The 22,730-nt window shown below is 41.8% G+C and overlaps 1 protein-coding gene across 2 annotated transcripts in view; it reads right to left on the bottom strand.

The window, feature by feature from the left end:
• LOC119814737 (synuclein alpha interacting protein) overlaps positions 1–22,730 on the bottom strand; it is a 72,298-nt gene that overhangs the window by 5,778 nt on the left and 43,790 nt on the right. Inside the window, exons 6-10 of one of the 2 annotated variants that reach the window (XM_038330751.1) lie at positions 13,749–13,874; positions 10,432–10,601; positions 4,607–4,699; positions 2,999–4,058; positions 1,718–1,788 (exon numbers count right to left, since the gene is read on the bottom strand). In XM_038330751.1, coding sequence (XP_038186679.1) covers positions 1,718–1,788; positions 2,999–4,058; positions 4,607–4,699; positions 10,432–10,601; positions 13,749–13,874 — 1,520 coding nt within the window. The remainder of the gene's footprint in view (positions 1–1,717; positions 1,789–2,998; positions 4,059–4,606; positions 4,700–10,431; positions 10,602–13,748; positions 13,875–22,730) is intronic. The other variant, XM_038330750.1, reaches the window with a different exon arrangement.

Genomic DNA, 22,730 nt, shown 5'->3' with positions numbered 1-22,730 from the left:
CTGTAACCTCATTTTGTGCTCTGAAGTTTTGTAATCCTATAACACTAAAATGCCCAGCTTTGTTCTTTTCCTTGTAAAAAGACAGGGTGAAATATTTCTGGCGGGAAAATCTGTCGTGACACTAATTATCTTGTTCCCAGTTGCTGTTAGGAGCCTGGAAGCCACGAGAGGCATTTTCCTCTCCGCTCCCAGAGAGTTTGCCAAGTCTTTGTGCTTTCCTTGTCTTAGGGACAAAAGCAGAATTTTCCAGGCACCAAGAAGACCCATGCAGCCAAAGACAGGCGGCACAGGGGAGGGTGTAAGAATAGGGACCGAGGCCAAGAAGAACAAAAGGGGAAAGCACTGATGTTTGGAAGGAGGTAGAACTTTCCCCTGTCATTTTCCCATCTCTAACCCTGGCCCAGCCTCTGTCACAGGACGGCAGGGAGCAGTCCTGACTCTCATGTAGACTACCTGTTAGTAGCCAGCTGGTCACTAGTGACTATTAAGAGTCTAAGACTGTTCCTTTAATGCACGGAATTAACGAGACCCCTGATGACATACCCTAACATGACTAATGTCTGTTTTCTATTCAGACTGGGAAGCAGACTAAATTTGACCTAGAGAGGGCAAGGAAAAAAAAAAAGAAAGAAAAGAGAGATCTTCTGGAAATTTAGTATTTTGAACTAAAATCTGTATGTATAGTAAACACATTCCTTGAGGGATTTTGGAGGAATGTTGAATACCATGCAATGTTTTTCAAATTATTGAAAAGTTTTAGACCCAACAGTTTGCTTTTAAAATGGGTTTTGACGTTAAACGCTTCTCAAATAAACCAGTCCAAAGGCACTGACCACATTAACTCAGGCACCTTTCCTGCCACTTTACCCACTTCCCGCCAGGTCTGGAAACACTGGGCATTTTAGTGTAATAGGTTTATGAAACTTCAGTGCACAAAATGCCACTTGGATGTCTGAGAGGAGTAGAACACTTTCCTACAGCATTTAAGGAACCGTCCTTCTAAGGACTCGGTCATTAAGCTAGCAGATTTACTGGCCTTGTGTAGTGACAAGGTTTGAATTCAATGCTCAGAAGGAGGAGTCTCAGTCACTGGCTACAGGCTCCTGACTCTCTTGTATGTTTATACTCTATGCATCTGGGCTTGTGAACGTTTCGTTGGAGGAAGACCTTTCCTTTATCAGTGGACCTTCATCCTAATGGCGTCTGGACTGGAAGCCGTTCACTGTGCTAAGTGAGAGAGCTTCTGCAGAAGCAGAGGCTTGCTTCTCCCAAGAACAGCAGTCTTGACAAAAGGCACCTCCAGTCTGTAAGCGGCACTGAAGCAAAAGCCCCAGCTTCCATTTCAAGCTCTGATTTCTGATGGACAGCTGACCCCTTCTATCCATGACTGAACCTAATTCTATACTTACTTGGCACCATGCTCCCTTAAAATGCAAACCGAAGGGCCAAAGTCAACTGAGAAACAGGGTGAGTTTATGTACAGAGTAGATTCTCCTGACTGATGCTGGGATAAAGCCCCTCCAATGACTACCGGTCACCTTCCCAGGGTTTAGTTGCCACCTGAACCCTATCTCTTTGTGGGGCAGGGAAGACTTGCAAGTTTCTTCTCCGTTGGTGTTATCCCTGCTGAAAAGGGTCGCAGATGCATCATTTCAGAGCGCATGCAAATCCAAGCAAAGGCATGGCTGTGCCTCACGGTGCGCCCCACGCCACATACCGTGCATAGCCACGCAGGTGCTCTTCAACCAGCACGTTAGAGGGAAGGTGGATACAGCTGCTGTGCATCTCCTAGAGAAGCGCAAGTAAGAATTATCTGAAGACATGCATGCAACAAGCTCATCCCATGCACCAGTCCCAGTTAATGAAAGGCATGCAGGACACATTCAGGGGAAGCTTCATGGGAAACTGTGGAGACGGCTTTAGAGTTATTGCTGATCCTGAGATCCCCTTAAGTTATTGGGGGAGAAAAGTTAGGTTTTAATTTTTTAATGCAAAAAGTCTGCTGTCTGCTGTTTTAGCTGGCATGTGCCCTTTCTAGATGTAACCAGTATATGGTGAAGTCTTTCATAGCAAGGGAGTTGGTAGATAATTTAAAAGTCAGTGAGGAGGCCGTTGCAGAGAAGTTAACTGAAACTGAACTTGGCATCACAGCAAGAAATACAGACAGTTCTTAAGACTATGCTGTAATAGGAATTTAACAACTCAACGAGGAAAACTGGTAAGCTTTGGATACTACTGGGCGGCGTAGTAACTAAAATCGTGAAAAGATCCGAGGCATTCCTTCCACAAGGAGCTATGCATTTTGGCTGCTATACTGTTTTTGGTGGCATGGCAAGCACAGAGCGTGCAGAATTCGTTGCCTAAAAAGATGTTCCTATCTCTTCTTCATGGGATGTGAATTACAGATGGATTTCCAAGAAATGGTGCTATAAATGACTTCAACAGTGTCTCCTGCCATCTCCTGTATACTGGCAAGTACTTCAGCCTCTCCAGTATCTAATCAACATAGAGAGATCTGTGTAGTATCATGCCATGTGGCAGTCCCTGGGGGAGGGTCATTCATTTCAAAAGTCACTTGAGTTAAGTAGCTTAGAAATGGGCTTTCTGTTTATTTGCCTTTAAGATGGGCTTGAGAATACCAGGTCCACGAGAACAAACTCTTCCCAAGGCAGAATCAGAGCCAACAAAGGACTGATTTTATGCTGATGGGTAGTTTCATCTTGTATGAATGCCTCCCAGTTTACAATTCCTAATGCCCAGAGCAAAAGAAAAAGGGATCAGAACAAACCCGTGATTTCTTTACCCACTTCTCTCAGCGTTCTCCAAAGGAACGTGCAAGGGTATGTATTTTAACCTGGCAGACACATTTCATTAAAAAAATATGGATTTCTGAGTTTTGGGGTGACCCTTTCAAGATGGCACAAGTCGGTAACCTGGGCTTTAACAATAACACAATCAATGAACAGTCGTACAAGCACAGTCTGCAAATAGCACTCACAGCCTTATTCTTTCCTTTGCTAGCAGGGCTCACGGGGTTTCCCTTGGGATCTGCCGTCTTCCTTCCAAGTGATGTTAAGGGCAGTGTGCAGGTCTTCAGCTGGGTGGCTGGCTGGTAGTTGTTATTGTTGTTTTGATTTCCACTTAAAGTCTCCATAATGGATCGGAAGGTTCCAAAAGGTCTTTTCATTTGTTCCCCTGACTCACTAGTCCTCTGGGGGGCCCTGCCCCTATCTTTGTCCTTTTCTCCATTTAGTTCAAGGCTAGTTTGCTCCATCTGCACGACAGGCTCCTCAAAGGTGACTCTGAGTTTTGAGTTCTGGGATGTCCGGCGCTTGGATGATGGAGACTTGAGGGCACTCTTGGGGCTCGTGGCAACTTTCTGGGCAGCGGAACTGTCGGGACTGGACTGAGTGAAGTCTGCAGAAGGCTGGGTGGGAGGAGTCAGCCCCAAGCCTGGACAAAGGGAGTCCAAGTCTGGTTCACTGCTCTCTGAAGTGGGAGATGGGCTGTGCCCATCCAGGGATTTGGAGGCCTTTGTACTGAAAGGAAACCGGCGTCCTGATGGCAGAGAGTGTTTCTTTATCATCAGGTGTAAGCTTTCTGCGCTGTCCATATTCTCCACACTTTCCACAATGGGCTGTGGCCTGGGCCTGTCTGCTTTTCTCACAGGAGTATTTTTGGGGTCTTCAGAGTTGTTTGAGTCTGTATCAGATTCGCTCAATGACCTCTGCATCAGCTGCCTCAGCCTGGCTAGCTTCAATTCTCTCTTCTCCAGGGGAATTTTTTTCAGATTCCTAGAGGATGCCTGAGTATCCTGGAATTCCAATGACAGCTTTTCCTGGGTGCAGACATTCTCTGAGATTTCTTTTCCCAATAACTGACGTAGGATTTTATCAGAGTCTTCATCTTTTCCTTTGGTCCTAGCCCTGCTGGATGCTGATAAGCTTCCAAGAACTTGTATTCCCTCCTGGGCTCCTGTTTTGCTCTTGCCTGTAGCCTCATCATCTGCATCTAGGATTCTCCACTGGGACTTTCTAGAAGCTGGTGAGGAGGGTGAACTGAAAGGAAGATGAAGGAGATGTGAGATGATTTCCTACTGCACTGAATGCAGCCATAAGTCCTTGCACGACCTTTAGTGTGATTAGCAGTGTACGGCAAACAAGATGGGAGTTACTTAATGGTTTTTCAGGACAATTAGCAAAGACTCCATTCTAGCAGCTGTAGCTAGAGCATAACACGTCCTAAACTTCATGGCTACAAAATTTGTTAGTTTTATTGTTTATCCACCATTTTGTATGAATTTTCTCACTTCTGTTTGCAACAATCTAATAAAGCTATATGTCTTTATTCTCATTTCATAGGTAAGGCAACAAAAGGGAAAGGGAACATAACTTGTTTGTAGTCATGGCCCAAAGAAATTAAAAGGCTGAAGACTACCTTAGGTCCTGTGACCTAGACACAGACTTCATTGTGAGAACTTTTAATTTATTTTTAGAAGAACAAAATGTTTCCTGATGTCATTTTCTCAAAAGAAAAACTTTAAATGGAATACTAGAGGAAGGATTTAAAGATTTCAAATACCCAACAATTCAATGACTGGTATTACCTGGGTGAAGAAGGGAGTGATTTGCCCTCTGATTTTTGGGCTTCTAGAAGTTGCTGGAGTTGGCTCTGCAATGTGACACGCTCCACTGTCTGTCTGCAAGAAAACAATCAAAGAACACAATGTCTGAAGCATGGCAACCTCAAAAACTAGAGGGAGAAGAATCTTCACGAAAAGGCAGTATATGGCAATCTATTCAAAGGCCTTAAAAAGTCTTTAGTCTCCATTCTTATGACTCAGAGAGTTTTCCAAGGAAGCAATCAAAAGTGTCAAAAAGGACATATTAATGACAAGCTGTGAAGAAACTAATAACTCATGAGTAAGAGCGAAGGGATTTCAATCATTTTTGCAATGGCACTATTACTTGAATACTGAATACCTATGAACATACAAAAAAACTCGTCTAACATTTGTATGTGTATATTATACTCTACTAGTCTATGTGTCATATAGACTCCTCTGTGTGTGTTTGTGCATGTGTGCACGCGTGGAAGGTGATGTTGACCATCTTCCTCTGTTGCTCTCCACCTTAGTATTTGTGACATCATTTCTCGCTGCACTTGAAGCTAATGGTGCAGCTAAAATGGCTGGGCAGCAAGATTCAGGAACCTGGCTATGTCTGCCTCACACTGCCGGCATCATGAGTGTGAGCTGCTAAGTCGCTGTAGTTTTAGGAAGAATTTCTCTTTCCCCATCAGCAGAACCGAAATCTAGAAGGGTGTATTTCAAAATGATACTGTTGTTTTCTAAACGATTGTCTTTGTCGTTTGCTTGCTTTTGAGACAAGGTCCCTCTGTATAGCTGTAGATGGCTTGGAACTTGCTATGTAGACCAAGCTGGCCTTGCACCCACTGAGATCTAACTACATCTGCCTTCTTACATCTGGGATTAAGGGCACAGGACACTTAGCCTAGAAACTGTTTGAATTTTAGAAGTGTTTGTAGCAGTTTACTAATCGTCATAGACATAAAACAAAATGCAACACAAAATACCTACAACAGCTTTATATGTTCTTATATAAATAATAAATAATGCGTGATAACGCTCCATTTCCTCTGGACATAAGAGTATGTATATCAGAATGTGCTTTTAAGTCCAGAAAATAGGCTAAAAGTCACAGCTACAGGAAGAAAAAAAATCACTTCAAAAACATATATTAATTATTGTAGAAATTGGTATGAACCAATCAAATTGACTTTTCTTTTGAGTCAAGGTCTCATTCTGTAGCCTTGGGTGGCATTTGGCTCACTGTCTAGACTGGGCTGGTTTTGAACTCATAGAGCTCCTTCTGCTTCAGCCTTTCAAGTGCTGGGATTAAAGCAAATTGACTCTTATTCTACAGGAATGATCATCATTTACTGAATGCAGTAAGCGGTATTAGTACAGTGCCCCAAGAATGTCCATCCATGTCCAAATTCCCAGAAGTCATAAACATGTCAAAAGGGAGGTGATACTATCTATAGCTAATGTTAAAATAGGAAGGTTTCATATGGGTTTCTGGGCTGGACTGTTCTACTCATGTAAGCCTTTTACAGTGGGGAAGTAGAAGAAGGACTTGACCCTGCTGCTGATGTCATACACAGAGAAAGGAGATTATGGGCTACAAGATGCTGTGGGAGGTGACCCCCATCTAGCAGTCAGAAAGTAGCAGGGACCTCGTCATCCAAATGCAAAAAGCTGATTCTATAACAATCTGAAGGAGCAGAGCATACACTTACCTTATACCCTGTGTTTTAGGAAAGTGGCCTGTCAACGTTTAGATCTTAGCATGACAAGATCCCTGTTGACATTCTATCTTATAAAAATAAAAGGCAAACTTGTCCTATGTTAAGTCACTAATTCTGTGCTAATTTGTTATAAACAACAAAAAACTTACATGATTAGTTCAGCATCAAAATGGTAACAGCTCTCTTGAGCCATGGCGTAGAACTAAATGAACGGTTTGTAAGTTTTCTTACAGTGACTATCTTATCTTAGAATGGACTAGAGGAAGCCTGGCATTCTTGAAGGATCTTGCTTCATATACTTTTTTTTGTCTAAATGTACTTCTGTGGAGTCAGATCCTAATAACATCTTCCACAAGTCCCAAGCATCTTTGTTTTTTCTCATAAGCAGTCAGCATTATCTCTAATAATTCATCTCCCAAAACAAGCCAAGTCTGTAACCTTATTTCATCTCAGCTATTCTGTCAAACTCACTGAATCAAACTTAGTCATGGGGCTGAACAGATGGCTCAGAGGCTAAGAGCATTTGATGCTTTTGTAGAGGTCCTGGGTTTGATTCCCAGCACCCACCCTGGGTCACTCAGAACAAACTGTAATTCCAGTTAGGAGATCCAATGCCTCTACTGGTCTCCATGATGACCTGCAAACACTTGGTGCACAGATATACACTCAGGCCCACATTCATACATATAATATAAGAGCAAAAATCCATCTTAAACAACAATAATAAAAATAAAACCACGAAGTTGTCCAAAGCAAGACCTAGCAAACTCTTACTGGACCATAGAGCCCATATCTTAGACTTGGGAGTCACTAAGCTTTTGGAACAACCATTCAGCTCTGTCCTTTAGCATGACTTTAACCTTGCCTAACACACAGGTGAACATGTGTGGTGGTGTGACAACCACACTTCTTACAAAATAGGTATTGAGCAGGCTTTGCCCAGTTTACTATTTGCTGACACTGGCTTAATATAGTACTAAATATACTCCACTTTGCTAGTTGGATACATACTAAGTTTGTGTGTGCATGCGTGCATGCATGTGTGTGTGTGTTTGTGTGTGTGGTATTTTAAGAGACAGAAATAGGGGCTGGAGTGATGGCTCAGCAGTAAGAGCATTAACTGCTCTTTCAGAGGACCTGGGTTTGAATCATAGCACCCACAGAGTGGCTCATAACCATCTATACAACTCCAGTTCCAGGTGATCTAATGGTCTCTTCTTCAGGCACCAGGCATGGACACAGTGCACAGATATCTGTGCAGAAAAAACACTCATACACAGAAAATAGGCAAAACAATAAATTATAAAAACAAACAGGAAGACAGACATTATTAAGAGAGATAAAGCACTCTGAAGACATGAGTGACCGAGTGGGCTAGGGAAAGGTGCACACTCAAAAGTTGGTAGAGGAAGTCACCTTTTCAAAGATTTATTACATATCTTTTAGGAATTGTGACAGAATTTAAAAAAAAATCCCATGCGACATCAGTTACGTTGACTGTCAGTTATGACCAAAAGAACAATGGAGGACACTCTAATTCTCTAGATTTGAGCTTCTAGAAAGCCTCAATCATTCATAATTACAGAGAGAAAGCTGTATTTGCGTATTATGGGAATGATCTTCTACAAGAGCACCATGGGCTTTTAAGTACTAAAGCATCTCCTCAGCCTTAGACAACATTAATTTATCAGCTCACTGTTTGGGAGGCCTAAGTAGTCTGAGATGACATTGTCAGCCATGTTGGTTCCTTCTGGGGGCCATTATGGTATCCATCTTGTACCCTGTGCCTGTCTCCTAGGGTCTAGTTTTTATTGGCAAACTCTGGTTTCATGGTTTGTAGATATTTCCCCATGAACACTGTCTTCATGTTCACATGGCATACCCTCTGGGTACATGCCTCTCACCATTATTTATAGGGATGCTAGTCACCAGGTTAAGACCACCTTAATCCCACTTGAACTTGCTATCTTCTCTGAATATCTGATTTCCAATTAAGGCTACACTAAAATATTAAGGTTTAGGACCTTTCTGGTGAGACCGAATTCCATTCCAAATACTAGGTTTACTAACATAGATTTTAGTAGGGTTGAAGTTTGCCATTTCTAGACATAGCAATGGCTATAAAGGAGTTGGGAACAGCATTATAATAAGGAGAGACACTCAAGGCTAACTGTCCCCAAAGCTCACCCTGGGTAAAAGTCAGGTCTTTTCAAGCTTTGGAAATCATTTCCCTTCCTTGCCTTGCTACCCATGTCCCACAGCACAAAGGACACAGATCTCTGTGACTGCTTCATGGGCTTTCTCTACACACTTCTGTACATCACTAAAGTACATACTACATGAAAGGTCAGTGCCCACAAGAGCACCGCATATATTTTATCTTTGATCTGGACTAACAACACTTGTCCACAGCATTTGGATTTCAAGACAACTGGATGGCTGCCATCTGTCAGTGTATAGGGCTTGCTTATCCCAGGATAACTAACGGGGAGAGTGGTCTGGACCTTGAATTCGCAAAAGTCACCAACATAACAGCAAAACAACTAAGCAGTTCATAAAAAATTTTCAGAGTCTGAGGCATAAAAGCTGAGATTTAAAAAAAATCTATTTTCTGGGTGTGAAATTTTAGGAAATGTATTCTATGGGATGTTAAAGCTCCTTTTAAGAGTATGTCCATTTATCACTAGAGGGAGTGGATGGTGCTTTAGCATTTTCGAAAGGCATTGAGTACCAATCCCCTTACATCCCCAAGATTTTAGGGTTGAACCCAGAACTTCTGCACGCCAGGCAAGTGCTCTACCACTGAGTTATCATCCCAGCCTCTCTAATTTTAAAAATACATGCCTTTCATTCTATCTACTGCCTTATTCAGAAAGCTATGTAGATACACAAAGACTTATGAAAGAGTCTGCTCACTGTGGAAAAATAACTCAGTGAGTTATTAGGTTATTAACTAATATATACTCTTCCTTCAGCTACAGTGGGATCTTATGTCTGCCCAGGCTCAGCTGTCATGGAGAAGTTTTGTTTAACTGACAGAGCATTCTTGGAGGAAATCTTTTACACTTTAGGTTTTAAACTCAGATTACTTTAGATCCTACCAACATGAGGGGCACAAGAGGCTTGCTCATTTGAGGCAAAAGAGGGCATGTAGAGAGACAAGGGGTTGCCTGAGCTCAGGGAGGCACAGGGAGTCCAAGGTCACATCATAGTGTTACCTGACGCATATCTGCAACCAGTTAAGGTCCTTTACCCATACTGGCCCTCTTTTCATCCAAGTAAGTTGTAAATAGGAGACATTTCTTTTCTCACTGAACTCTGGTAGAGGGCTGGAGAGATGACTCAGTGGTTATAAGCATTGGCTGCTCTTCCAGAGGACCCTGGTTTGATTTTAGCACCCACAAGGTGGCTCACAACTGTCTACAACTCCTTAATTCTTTCTAGACTCCCACCTGATGTATTCATATTCCATCCCATCTTCTTCAACTATTTATGTTGTGCCCATCTTCCACAAATGCTTCTCTGACACCTGATAGGCAATGGGTACCAGTTTCATAATCCATCAGGCAAATGACTTTAAAAAGTGACATTTATATTCTGAAACCTAATTAAAACCCTGCTTCATTTTTTCCCCAATAAATTTTCTGTGGATGGGTATCAAGACACTTATATCTGTAATTTCCCAAAGACACACTTCCCTTGTTGAGAACACCGAAGGGGGGCATTTCTAGCCCCTCCTTCTCTCCCACTCTTCATGATGTCCTACACAAAGAATGAAAGGACAGCGAGGATGCTGTGTGCTACTCAGGCTCTGCTGCCACCTGTCCCTGAGGTGACAGCAATACAGATGATACTCCCTCTCTGTGAAGACTGTGATTCCCTGTTGGTGCGCTTGCTCTGCACTTCATGGCTTAATACCATTTTGCCTCTTTAGAGCATATACTCAGGTTGTGATCCTCTAGGATGGAAGAAGAAAAGATGAGAATGCCCAGATTTCACTAATACCTGGAATGAAGGGAACTTTCCAAAGCCCTTGGCTCAGATCTAAGCACAAGAAATATAAGGTAGACTTTGTTCTCTAGGAATCAAGCGGCCACTTACTCCTTTAGCTGCTTGGTCAACTTTACCACTTGTGAGGCCAGTGACATGCAGGTCTCAACTACCACTAGGTACCGGGAGCACAGGGTGTGCCCATGCCGCTCAGCACTCTGGGAGGGCTTTTCCCCAGCGTGGTTCTGCATAGTGACATTTGCTCCATACTCCACCAGGGTCTGCCAGAAAATACAAAAACATATCATTGTATCAGGACTTGCTTTTTATTAAACAGATTGTTTGTGTGTGTGTGTGTGTGTGTGTGTGTGTGTGTGTGTGTGTGTGTGTGTGTGTGTGCAAGATTGTGTCTACAGAGGCCAGAAGAAGACATCACGTTACCTAGAACTGGAGTTATGGATGGATGTGAGTTGCTTGGTGTGGGTACTGGGAACCAAACTTGGGACCTCTGGAAGAACAGCAAGTACTCTTAATGACTGAGCCATCTCTCTAGCCCCAGGACTTCCTCCTGAACATTGTTTTTAAAAAGACTATAACAGAATGCTGGGTGGATTTTTTTCTCATTATTCCAAAGCCAATTATCAGAGTCCATGGTGTTGTGCGGGAAACACCAGTTCAGAGAAAAGTATCTCTAGTGGTCTACCTAGCTGATTCTAGAGGCTTCCCTTCACAGCCAACAACGATGGTATTATTATTATTTTCTTATCCACATGTAGCCTACAGGGAGGTCTACCAACCACTTATCCTCTTTATGGGATGGGCAAAGCAATGTTTGTAATATTTTGTCATTTTTATGGTTGGGGTTCAAAGAAAGCATTCTTAAAGTCAGAGGAGCTGTGGGATGTGGGGAGTGGCATTCTGTCATCCTATTCTTATTCTCTTGGCTAACTGGTTTTGGAATAACACTTGTTAAGCTCTTGCCAGGCCTCCCTAGTTGGGAATAAAATAATTGGAAAGAGATAGTATAGGGGCCTGGAGAAGCTGTGTAGCAGTTCACTTGGGCCATGGCAAAGATACTAATTGGGTAGACGTGGTAGCAGAGAGCTTGGTGTGACCTTCTCCCTTTCCCAAGGGAAAGAGTTCTCTAGAGTAGTGGTGTGTGAACTTGTCTCTTTCCTGAGGGAGAGGATTCTCTAGAGTAGTGGTGTGAACTTGTCTCTTTCCCAAGGGAAAAGGTTCCCTAAAGTCATGGGCAGCAGGTGCACCACAGATGGAAGGATGTGTATAAGGTTAAAAAGTCAAAGTTGGAACCAGATCTCTCACGTCAAGTATCAATGAAAATACTCTAGGGGATGCTTCAAAGCCTCTACACCTGGATGCAATAGAACAAAACAGTGAGCGGAGCCAGCTGAAGAGGTGTTAAAGCAATGCCTTCCAAGGAGGCTGAGGCCTTTCTCAGCTGAGTAAGAGGACATTTGCATGTCTTTCTTAATACCTTGTGTTTGTTTTTGATAGTATAGCTGGAATGGGGTGGGTAGGATCCCACAAGGTGGATTAAGGTGCAGACATGCCTCATCGTGAGTCCTTCATCTAGCCTCAGAGTGTGGAGAAGAATGGTAACGTTTGAATATTGACCTAATATTGAGGCTTAAAACTGTTTTGGAGCAAAATTTAACAGGCAAAAGCGAGTGGAGAAGTTATGGCATGTGGCCAAAGTATCATGAATAGAGGAGAGGAAGACTCGACAGAGCATGGCTGAAGTCAGTGACCTAAAAACATGGAAATGGTTCCATTTCAATACTTTCATTTAATACTAATTTAATATTGTTAGAGTCTGGAAGGAAGCTGTCACACGAATAGTAAGAACTTGTTGCTCCCTGACATATTCTTTGATGACATGATGATGCTGATACTGAAAACCTCGGCTTATTTTGGTAGTAATGATTTTCCCCCCACAAACAGTGCTTGTGTTCAATATCATCAACTGCTAGACTCAGAGGCCATTAAAGAACTTCATTTTCCTCTTAGTTTATGGCTGCTCACCATGAAAGGTCAGCTTTCCATAAAGCCACTTCCTCCCTCTCTCAGGGTGTCACAGAGACCCTGTCAGCAGGAAGCTCCAAGAGACTCAGTCTAAACATACACTGTTATTCCTGCCCTTGACTCTGATTCCCCGGCAGTTTGCCCTCCTCTCTCCTCCCCCAATCCCTTTCTCAACCCAGAAGGCCCCTTACTTGCTCCAATCCCTCATTACTATTATTTTTTAATCTTCCGCACAGTGGATAGACTCTGTCTGAGTTATCCAAGTTTCCACGGTGCCTAGTGCCAAAAACACCGTTGTGTGAAGCGGAGTGACGAATGCCCTGGGAGGCAGCCTACTTCTCTAAACATATTAAGAAGAAAATATCTAAACTGTAAATAGAAGTAGTAACATCCCCTGGGTTTCTTCAGGCTTCAGTCACTGATTAGTTTATGAAATGTTTGCTTCAGGATTATTAAGTATTGTTTTATCTAATGAAAAGACCCATCTTGTTTTTTTTTTTAAATCTTCATCCAGTTGTCTTTCTTCCATAGAAAAACAACACCATTATTTTAATCATTTTGCATATATTGGTAAGAAATTTGGCTTTCTCTCCATTCTACACTTTCTTACTGATCACTTTTTTTCCATGTTAGTGTGTTAAATTGGGAGATGCACCATTGCATGGCGTCCAGATACGCTGCATATTTTCCTCTTCAGTGAGCTCTCTGAAGAGCAGATGTGTGAGCACAGGTCCTCTAGAGAACTTCCTAGTATTCTCTGCATGTTTGCTGTTATTATACTCTTGACTTTGATATTCAAGGTTTTGGCATACATTCTTAAGTGACTTTCTGAGCAACCAGTTCTCATTGCCCAGTGCTCTCTGTCTCAGATGCAGTCTTCCCTTCCCATAGAGACCCTTTACTGACCTAGTGCTCACCTTGTGACATGGGTCCATGACCACGATACTCCCCCTACCCCACTCGGTGCCTCTGCTTAATAATCTTTAACTATCACATGCACAGAGAATATGAGATTTTTTTTTTTTTAAAGATATGTTGGGTTACAAGTGTGAGGCTGCTTGAGGCTGTTGGGTGAAACCAAGGCTAACCAAGGCTGAGCCTGGTCTGCTGAAGGCCCAAGGGGATCCATAACTGAGCTTCTCTGACTCTGGGCCTTTTTTAAACACACTTGTGAAGCTTAGTCCTATCACAAAGAAAGGAAAGCACAGGGTTCTTACTGTCCAGTTTGTTACCCCTACTGTATAGTACAAAAGCTGATCTTGTACAGGCATTTCTCCTAATGAACAAAATTCCTTCCTTCCCACTATTGTTCCTTCCTTCCCTCCACTGCCCCAGTTTTGTTTCTTAAGAGACCCCTTTCTGACTGTGAGCAGCAAGCTGTGCACCTGTATGCATCCAAGGTAGCCATGCTGGGAGGCGACGTGAACAGCACTGTTGCCTTCCTGGTCCACTTCGTCCAGCGAGATGCCTTGTTCTTGCATGAACTGAAGAAGCCACAGGAGAATCTTCTCCTAGACACACACAAGAGCACTTGGGATTAGTGGAATACCATGCAGAGAAGCTGAATATAAAGAAACAGCAGTATAGTTTACGAGCAGTGTGTAACATCAAATATTACTTATCCTATCAAAAGGCTATTCCCATTCAGTAAGCACTAAACGCTGTGAGTCTGACTGAAATGCAAAAGAGGATCGCAAAGAAGATTTCAAAGGTGGGAAGTTTCCTTGGAAGTGTTCTTGTTACTTAGACTACAGAAGCGGGGGAGAATTTACAGAAAGTATCGGTCCTCATAGTCACACAGCTAGACATATCTGAAGTTGAAACCTGAATCCAGGTCTTTTGATGTCAAGTCTCTTAAGGTGATGTAGTAGAGTCTTCTGTTTGAGTTGATTTCATTGGCTAATAAAGAAACTGCCTGGCCCATTTGATAGACCACCCCTTAGGTGGGTGGAGTAGACAGAACAGGAAGAGGAAATGAGGTAGAAGGATCAGTAAGATGCTACGCCTCTCCTAAGTTAGACAGACCACCGTGCCTCTCCTGAGGAGATGCCAGACATGATGAAGCTCCAGCCCAAGATGGACGTACGCTAGAATCTTTCCGGTAGGACACCACTTCGTGGTGCTACACAGATTATTAGAAATGGGTTAAAGCAAGATGTGAGTAAGAGGCTGAAACTAATGAGCCAGGCAGTGTTTAAAAGAATACAATTTGTGTGTTGTTATTTTGGGGCATAAGCTAGTCAGGAGGCCGGGAACTGGGCCACAGGAACACAACCTGCAGCACATCACTACAGAATGGCGCCCAGACATGGATAAATGAATCCACAGAAAGCTTGAGAAAGCTTGGGAAAGAATAGAGTAAAGCATGGCTTCTTGGTAGCAGCAATTTCTTGGGTCTGAACGTCTGCTTGTTTGTTTTCAGTTGTAGCTGGAAAAAAGTTGTGCTGTTTTAAAAATGCCAGCTTTCTGGGCCGTCCTGCCAGGGCAAACTCTGACTCTTTCAAGCAGGCGGTCCTGACTATGGAGCTTTTGAGTGTTGTTTAACACTGTTGCAGCTTGCTTGCTGGCAGGGACCTTGAACCGCCACAGAGTTGTGGTGATAAACATGGCTACAGCCGGTACCTCTGTATGAGGCTGGAAAGCTAAGGAATGGGCTGGATCCAGCCGCCAAAGTCATGGCTTTAATCCTACCTATATTGCTTGGTAAATTAAAGACCCGTGTGGTCAGAAAAAGAGAGATATACAGTAAAGAGAGATTCAAAGACAAAGAAAACCTCTAAATGTTTTACTATGTGTTAAAAATATATGCAGGCTAAAGGTTAAAGTTCTTAAAAAAAAAAAAAAAGGAAGTACTTTGTTGTGGTGGTACACACCTTTAAACCCAACACTTGGGAGGCAGAGGTAGATTGACCTCTGTGACTTCAAGGTGTGGCAGGACACACCTTTAATCCCAATGCCTGGGAGGCAGTGACAGACAAATCTCTGTGAGTTCAAGGTGTGGTAGCATACACCTTTAATCCTGGCACTTGGGAAGCAAAGGCAAGTGGATTTCTGAGAGTTCAAGGACAGCCTGGTCTAAAGAGTTATTCCAGGACAAAGATATACAGAGAGCCTGTCTCAAAAAATAAAAGTAAAAATAAACGAAATAGAGGTTAAAATAAAGCTGCACAAAGATGGAAAATACACAGAGAATCTTGATGCTGTTTACTACTATGCTCTCTTTGAATTATTTGAATGCTGAGGAAGAAGCAACAACTGCTAAAAGATATTTGTTTATAAATGCTGCTGAACTAATCCAAGATAGATATTTTGAAAATACCTTGACTTCAGAATTTGGATCTAAGGATATGATACTTTGGAAAAGAGATTCTTCTTTTATTTTTACAGAAAATGAGACCCTATGGATTGCATCTATCCCAATATGGTATGATAGACCACGCCCTCCTGAAAGGTTGCTGTGAACATCTTCAGAAAATTACTTCACCCAACTGATGACTGAGATGAACCTGGCACACAGGTTACACCATGAAAGATCTGATTAACAGCGTCCCCATTCAGCAGGAAGCAGTTTGGAGAGAAATAACTGCGCCCATGTTCCCAAATATTGTTTATAAGTGTTCTTTTACATTTAAAGGGGGGATATGATATAGATATGAATAATTTGCATTGGTATAGATTTTGCTTTATTGATAGACATTTAAGGTCAATTTTGTTATATGTATATGTATTTTTGATACTGATTAAGGTATTGTGATTGTGTAGTTCATTTTAAAAATGTAATGTATAATTAAGAAATATAGGTTGTTAATGGATAATCATCAATAATAGTAAAGCTTATAGTTATGTTAGTTAGATTTTCTAGATATATAGAGATATATTTCAGTTAGATAGATATTCTTCATATCTTTCAAAGACTACAGAATATTCTACTTAAATGTCTTAATAACTTAGGACTTTTCATGACAATGAGACACATCTGCTCCTGGCAGCACAAGCTACTTCAAGAGGAAGATGGGCATCTAAGAGGCTACTTATGGAGTTTGATAGCCATTGGGCAAGAAACTGCTCTTGCTTGGACACTTGCATAAACTGGACACAGAGAGGAATGCTGAACTTGCCTAAATGTGAGATGATTCTTTGGGGTTCCTGACTCATGAAAGAGTCTGCAAGACATTCTGCAGGACACAGCAGAAAGTGACTGAATTGCCTTCGAAATTCCTGCTGCATAGAAATGTCTGCTGGATAGTTATGGGCCTGTAGGCCGAAGATAGATGCACCAACAATACAAAAGAACTTTGGGTGACTGTCCAGGCAGCGAGATGTCTCTGTGATTTCTAGAGTTTTGGAAGTAGCTTACTTCTTGTTCACCTAGGTAATATTATATCCTTCTGGAGTCTTTGATGGAGTTGAAGAATGGATAGATATAGTTTTCCTTAGTTATGATAAAAGATAAAGTAGATATAAATATTGTAATTATAATTCTTGCTTGATAACTGTTTTGTTATATGTAATTTTGCTATGTTAAAGTTAAAGCCTTCTTTTTATTGTTTAAACAGAAAAAGGGGAAATGATGTAGTAGAGTCTTCTGTTTGAGTTGATTTCATTGGCTAATAAAGAAACTGCCTGGCCCATTTGATAGACCACCCCTTAGGTGGGTGGAGTAGACAGAACAGGATGAGGAAATGAGGTAGAAGGATCAGTAAGATGCTACGCCTCTCCTAAGTTAGACAGACCACCGTGCCTCTCCTGAGGAGATGCCAGACATGATGAAGCTCCAGCCCAAGATGGACGTACGCTAGAATCTTTCCGGTAGGACACCACTTCGTGGTGCTACACAGATTATTAGAAATGGGTTAAAGCAAGATGTGAGTAAGAGGCTGAAACTAATGAGCCAGGCAGTGTTTAAAAGAATACAATTTGTGTGTTGTTATTTTGGGGCATAAGCTAGTCAGGAGGCCGGGAACTGGGCCACAGGAACACAACCTGCAGCACATCACTACATTAAGGCCACACTTTCTGCTCTGTTAAGCTGCCTGTAGCTTTCAAGCCGATTACCCCAAGACCTTACACTACCGACACAACTCGATTTACTTTTAAATTTATATTCTTAAACCATGGCCCCCTAATCCTGAACATCCTGCAGTCCACAGACTGAACACAAATCAGTACCGTAAGCTGTCAAATCCAAGATAACCTTGCTGAGATAAAGCAGGAACTTCTTGTTCTTGTCTCTGACCAAATGCTGGTGGTATTTTTTTTTAAAGTAATATCATTTTTTTCCCCTTCATGTTAAAGGAAAGGAACCAAAGGCAAAGAGACTAAGTCTTTCAGAAGCGAAGCCAGAGAGCGAGCAGTCAGGATATTTCGTTGTAATCTGTTTGCATTTTACCCAGTGAATGTTTTGTGGTATTTTCATGTCATGGTTTTTGAAGCAAGCAAGGAGATGGGATTACAATGTTTTAAAATAGAAGAATTAAATATAAAGTAAAAAACACGAGAGTGGTAAAAACAACAGCATGAAGCTTAGTGGGTGGAATGTGACATTTAAAAAGATGATCATGTGCTTGGAATAGCCTTGAACTTCTTTCTTCTTAACCTCTTAAAGGATTTTCTCCCCTCTGGTTATTTGTTCCGACTGGTCATGAACTTTTTTTTGGATTAAATTTGCCCTCATCTTCTGAACATGCCAGTTAATTTGCTAAAGGAATTTTGAATCCAAACAGCTAACTCCTAAATGGTTTTTTTTTTCTCTCTGCTGGTCAATAGGGCACTGTTTACAAAGGTAGCTAACATGTGGGGACAGACACAATATTTGTGCCGTACTCTGTCCAAGTGGGCAAGATGGAGTAAAACCCCTCAAAAAGCAAAATGAGGAAAAGGGAACTGATTCTTACATCTGAGTAAGACAGTACCTGGGAGAGTGGGATGAATGCTAGCTGCGGATGGAGGTGGAACTTGAAGAGAGTCAAAGGGTCTTCAAGGGTTCCCAGAAAAAGGGGCGAGGATGAGCCTGGAGACTCTGGTTGAGAACTAGAAACTGGAGAAGGGAGTCCTGATAGGCTTAACTCTCTTCTTCAAAGAAAAACTTACAGGAAATTGGGGCTGATGTTGGGACCAGAATAGACAATGTTTTCATATGCTTGAGACAATAAAATGGCTACTCTACTTTTCCTAGTTAACTAGGCAAAAAATGCTGGATTTCTTTTACTTGGAAACAGGTTATTGTATTAAGCAACTTAGTTCTTTTAACATTTCATTGAGGGGACAAGAGAGATGGCTCAGGGTGACTACTGCTTTTGCAGACCCAAGTTCAGTTCCTAGCACCCACACCAAATGGTTTACCATGGCCTGTATTTCTACCACCAGGAGACCTGGCACCCTCTTCTTGTTTCCCAGAGCATCTGAGTTCACATATACATATCCCCTCAAACACATAACACAAGATAAATCTTTAAAAATTCTCTGTGGATTGGGACTTGGGAGGCACAGGCAGGTGGATCGCTATGAGTTTAAGGCCAGCCTGGTCTACATAGCAAGTTCCACAACAGCCCGGCATTCATAGAGAGACCCTGTCTCCAAAATCAAAATAGAAATAAAAAACCAAAAGCGACCAAAAAAAAAAAAAAAAGCAAAATCTCAATGAATAGTATCAGGATTAAAGCTATTACCAACTGGCATGCAGGCAATGGCTAAGACTTAAGAAAACTCCAGGAGAAAGGCTGTGGTGTCTCTACAGATGAGAAAGACAGTCCCACCAATCACAGAACAGAACCTCTTCAATAGGTCATTTTCAAGCTTGGGGGACTTGGTTTGTTCCATGATAACAAACCAAGGACTCTTAAAACTACACATTGGAAGACATTTGGGGGAAACTATCCCATTCAATCTTGTTTTATAAATCAGAGAACTGTAACTGTCTTAGTTAGAGTTTCTATTGCTGAGATGAAGCACCGGGACCAAAAAGCAAGTTGGGGAGGAAAGGATTTATTTAATTTAGACTTCCATATCATACATAGTTCATTACTGAGGGCAAGAACCCAGGACAGTAACTGATGCAGAGGCCATGGAGAAGTGCAGGCTTGCTCAGCCTGCTTTCTTATAGAACCCAAGACTACTAGCCCAGGAATGGACCCACCCACAATGGACTGGGCCCTCCCCCATCAATCACTAATTAAGAAAATACCCTATAGCAGGATCTAATAGAGGCACTTTCTCAATTGAGGTTCTCTCCTCTCAGATGACTTCAGCTTGTGTCAAGTCGACATAGAATTAGTCCAGGACAGCGAGGAATGTCATCTGATTTGTACCAGCTTCCTTTAGAAAGTAAAGTTCAAGAGAGTTGAAGATATTTGAAATGTCCTATTTGTAAACTGTCTTGCCATGCAAATTTTCAGATTCTTCAGATCAAACTGAATGTTCTAGAGGGTGCGTCTATTCCACCTGTATAGACACAGGCTTTACTAAAATCATAGTGTTTTGGCTTTTAGTAATTGGACTGTCAGCAATAGAATATTACATTTTTTGAGTCTTAGAATTATTCTAGAAATGTGGAAATGTGGAGAAAAATCAAGGGCCCTTGGCAAGGGGCCAGGTGATGTGGGAGAATAAGATATAGGAGCGCTCTGTGAGAAAAGAGAGTTGCCATGGATCCTGAGTGCCCTGAGCCAGTGCCCAGATGTATCGCTACAATAATCTTTTCTTGTAGTGGCTGTCAGAGACCTTACCTAAGACTCATATAAGGCAGACACAATTCTACTGACTTACCAGTGTTTTGCCTGGTGCCTCAAATTCTGTTATATACTTTCTGTAGTACAGCTCTTTTATATGAAACAAGATAAGCCACCAAGAGAATGGAACAAGAGTGCTGAGGAACGGGGAGGGGCGGAAAACCAAAAGATCACTTGTGACCTGAGAGTGGAAAGGAGGATACTGGGGTAAGCTGGCGTAGGGGACAGATGGGGTGTGTGTGGGGAAAGAGGTGGGGAAAAGAGTGTCAAAAATACATAATGAAACCTAATTGATTTAAGTTAATAAAATCTATGTATATATATTATATATATACATACAATGTTAAGAAGATAAGGCAATTGGCCTATTTACTCATATCTTGTAAAGAAAAATCTTTCCTGTCATACCATTTGAATGGGTTCTACTCAAAGGAACTGCATGAGTGGTCTTCTGATTACATGCATTTAGGATTTCAAGACAGATGGCTAGTTTCCCTTGTTTTCACATAAGATCTTTAGTACTCATTATTTGAGACATTGGGCTTTACTTCTGGGAAGCATAGGGACGCAAAGACTTAGAATAAAATGGTGACTTATTCGACAAGCACACTAAAACATAATCAGGAGAGAATGGCCACTTGTCCAGCTAGGAAGGTCCTCATTGATGCCTACATGTGTTAGAGACATGTTTAATGATGTCTTCCTCCCCTCCTAGTCCTTTAATGCATTCAGATTCTCTCTTCCTCCCTGCTGTGTGAGTGCGCATGCTTGCACGTGTGTGTGTGTGTGTGTGTGTGTGTGTGTGTGTGTGTGTATGTTCTTCCTCTCCATTGCAGGAGGAAATGTTGAAGGAGGGATGCAATGTCAGACTTTCATTTTTGATAAATATTGCTTTCAAGGGTTATTCTAAGCAGTCATGTGAACAGAGAAGCTTGTCTCTGCTGTTTCTATCTTGAGGAATACTCTCCAATGTAAAGTCCGTCTATCCATTCATCAATCCACTCACACATCCCCTTATCTATTCAGCTTACATCTATGGACCAAGAACTTCTCTTATCTACATATTTTCTCTTCTGAGGATTCTCTGGCCTTTGGATAACCTGTTTTAGCATTGCAACTTAAGTGTTCCCATAGGCAATGCAAGGTCCTTAAAGAGGCAATTAATACATGCAATTTATAAGATGCACTGAACAAAGTCTAATAAAAGTTTAATTGAAATATATGTCACAGTTTTATTGCTAGTATCAATAAAATCTCTACAGTTTGTGGTACAACTTGGAGCTTTGTCTGCAACACTAGATCACCAAATCTAATACACCACATTTAGAGATTCATCCCATTTATCAAGATGTCAAAATGTAAATTAAAAAAATCGGTCATTAATACTTTTACATCATTTATTGTAAGGTAAATGTACGATACAGAGATGGCAAGATTATGGGGGAAGATGCACTTAAGAATTAAGTATATCAAGGCCAAAATAACTTCTTGGTAAGTTTGGTTTATTCTTTACTTAAAGTAAAATAAGTAGACAAACTACACTGATGGCAATAAAATCAACAAATTGGAAGATTTGCCAAAGCAGCCAACATTTGTCTAGTGTGTATTTTGGACTGGTCAGTATACTGGTCTTCATTAGGTCTTCAGAACTCCCAAGAGGGAAGTTCTCTTGCCATGTCATACAGCTGAGAACAACAAAGGCACAGGACATGTCTCTTTTCTCTTTTCTTTTCTTGTTTTGAATTCCCTTTTTCTTCTTTCTACATGCATTCATGCATATGCATGTGTGCAAAGCCATCAAGCTAGGACTGGGTAAGACTGAATCCCAGACACCTGGCACTAGGGCTCAGTTGTCTTTGGAACTCTCTTTTCCATCTTTAGGGCTGGAACACTGTTGTAGGAAGCCCCTTGTTTGTTCCTGGCAGCTCAGCCCCGAAATAATCACATAGAAACCACATTATTTGCCATACTGTTTGGCCAATAGCCTAACTGTATTTCTGGCTAACTCATATCTTAAATTAACCCATCTCCATTAATCTGTGTATCACCACGAGGCTGTGGCTTACTGGGTAAAGTTCCAGCATCTGTCTCTGGCAGGGTTACATGGCTTCTCCCTTTTACTCTACCTTCTTTCTCCCAGCATTCAGGTTAGTTTTCCCTGCCTAGCTCTGTTCTACCCTATCAGGCCAAGCCAGTTTCTTTATTATCCAATGGCAGAGGGGAATTCCACATCAGAAGGCTCTGATTTCTCCAACAGCACTGATTCTAACAGGCATGCTCCTATGGAGCCCTTAGGCTTAGGAAACTCTGGCTGTCAGTCTGCAGATTGTGGAGCTCTGGGTTAGTTATCTCTCCAAGATCAATAGTTAGCATTTAGATGGTTGTTTGTGCTAATCTAAGGTTTTTCTGCCAGCGGTGGTGGGAGAAAGCACATCTGCAATTCCAGGTTGTGGGGAGGCTAAAAGGGGAGGATTGCAAGTTCTCTGTTAGCCTCTGCGGCATTGCAAGACTCTATCAGAGAACAAAAGCAAAACAGAACATAAACAAAACCAAGATCTTTCTACTTGCCTTTCATCTCCAACAAGAGTACTTTCAGATGGTTTACTTATTTCCGCCCCACGACATTGAAACAATAGTCAA

The sequence above is a fragment of the Arvicola amphibius genome, chromosome 5 (genome assembly GCF_903992535.2).
Source record: "Arvicola amphibius chromosome 5, mArvAmp1.2, whole genome shotgun sequence".
Taxonomy (NCBI): Eukaryota; Metazoa; Chordata; class Mammalia; order Rodentia; family Cricetidae; genus Arvicola; species Arvicola amphibius.
Note: the sequence above shows the minus strand (reverse complement) of the source record. Positions and strands in the feature narration are given on the sequence as shown.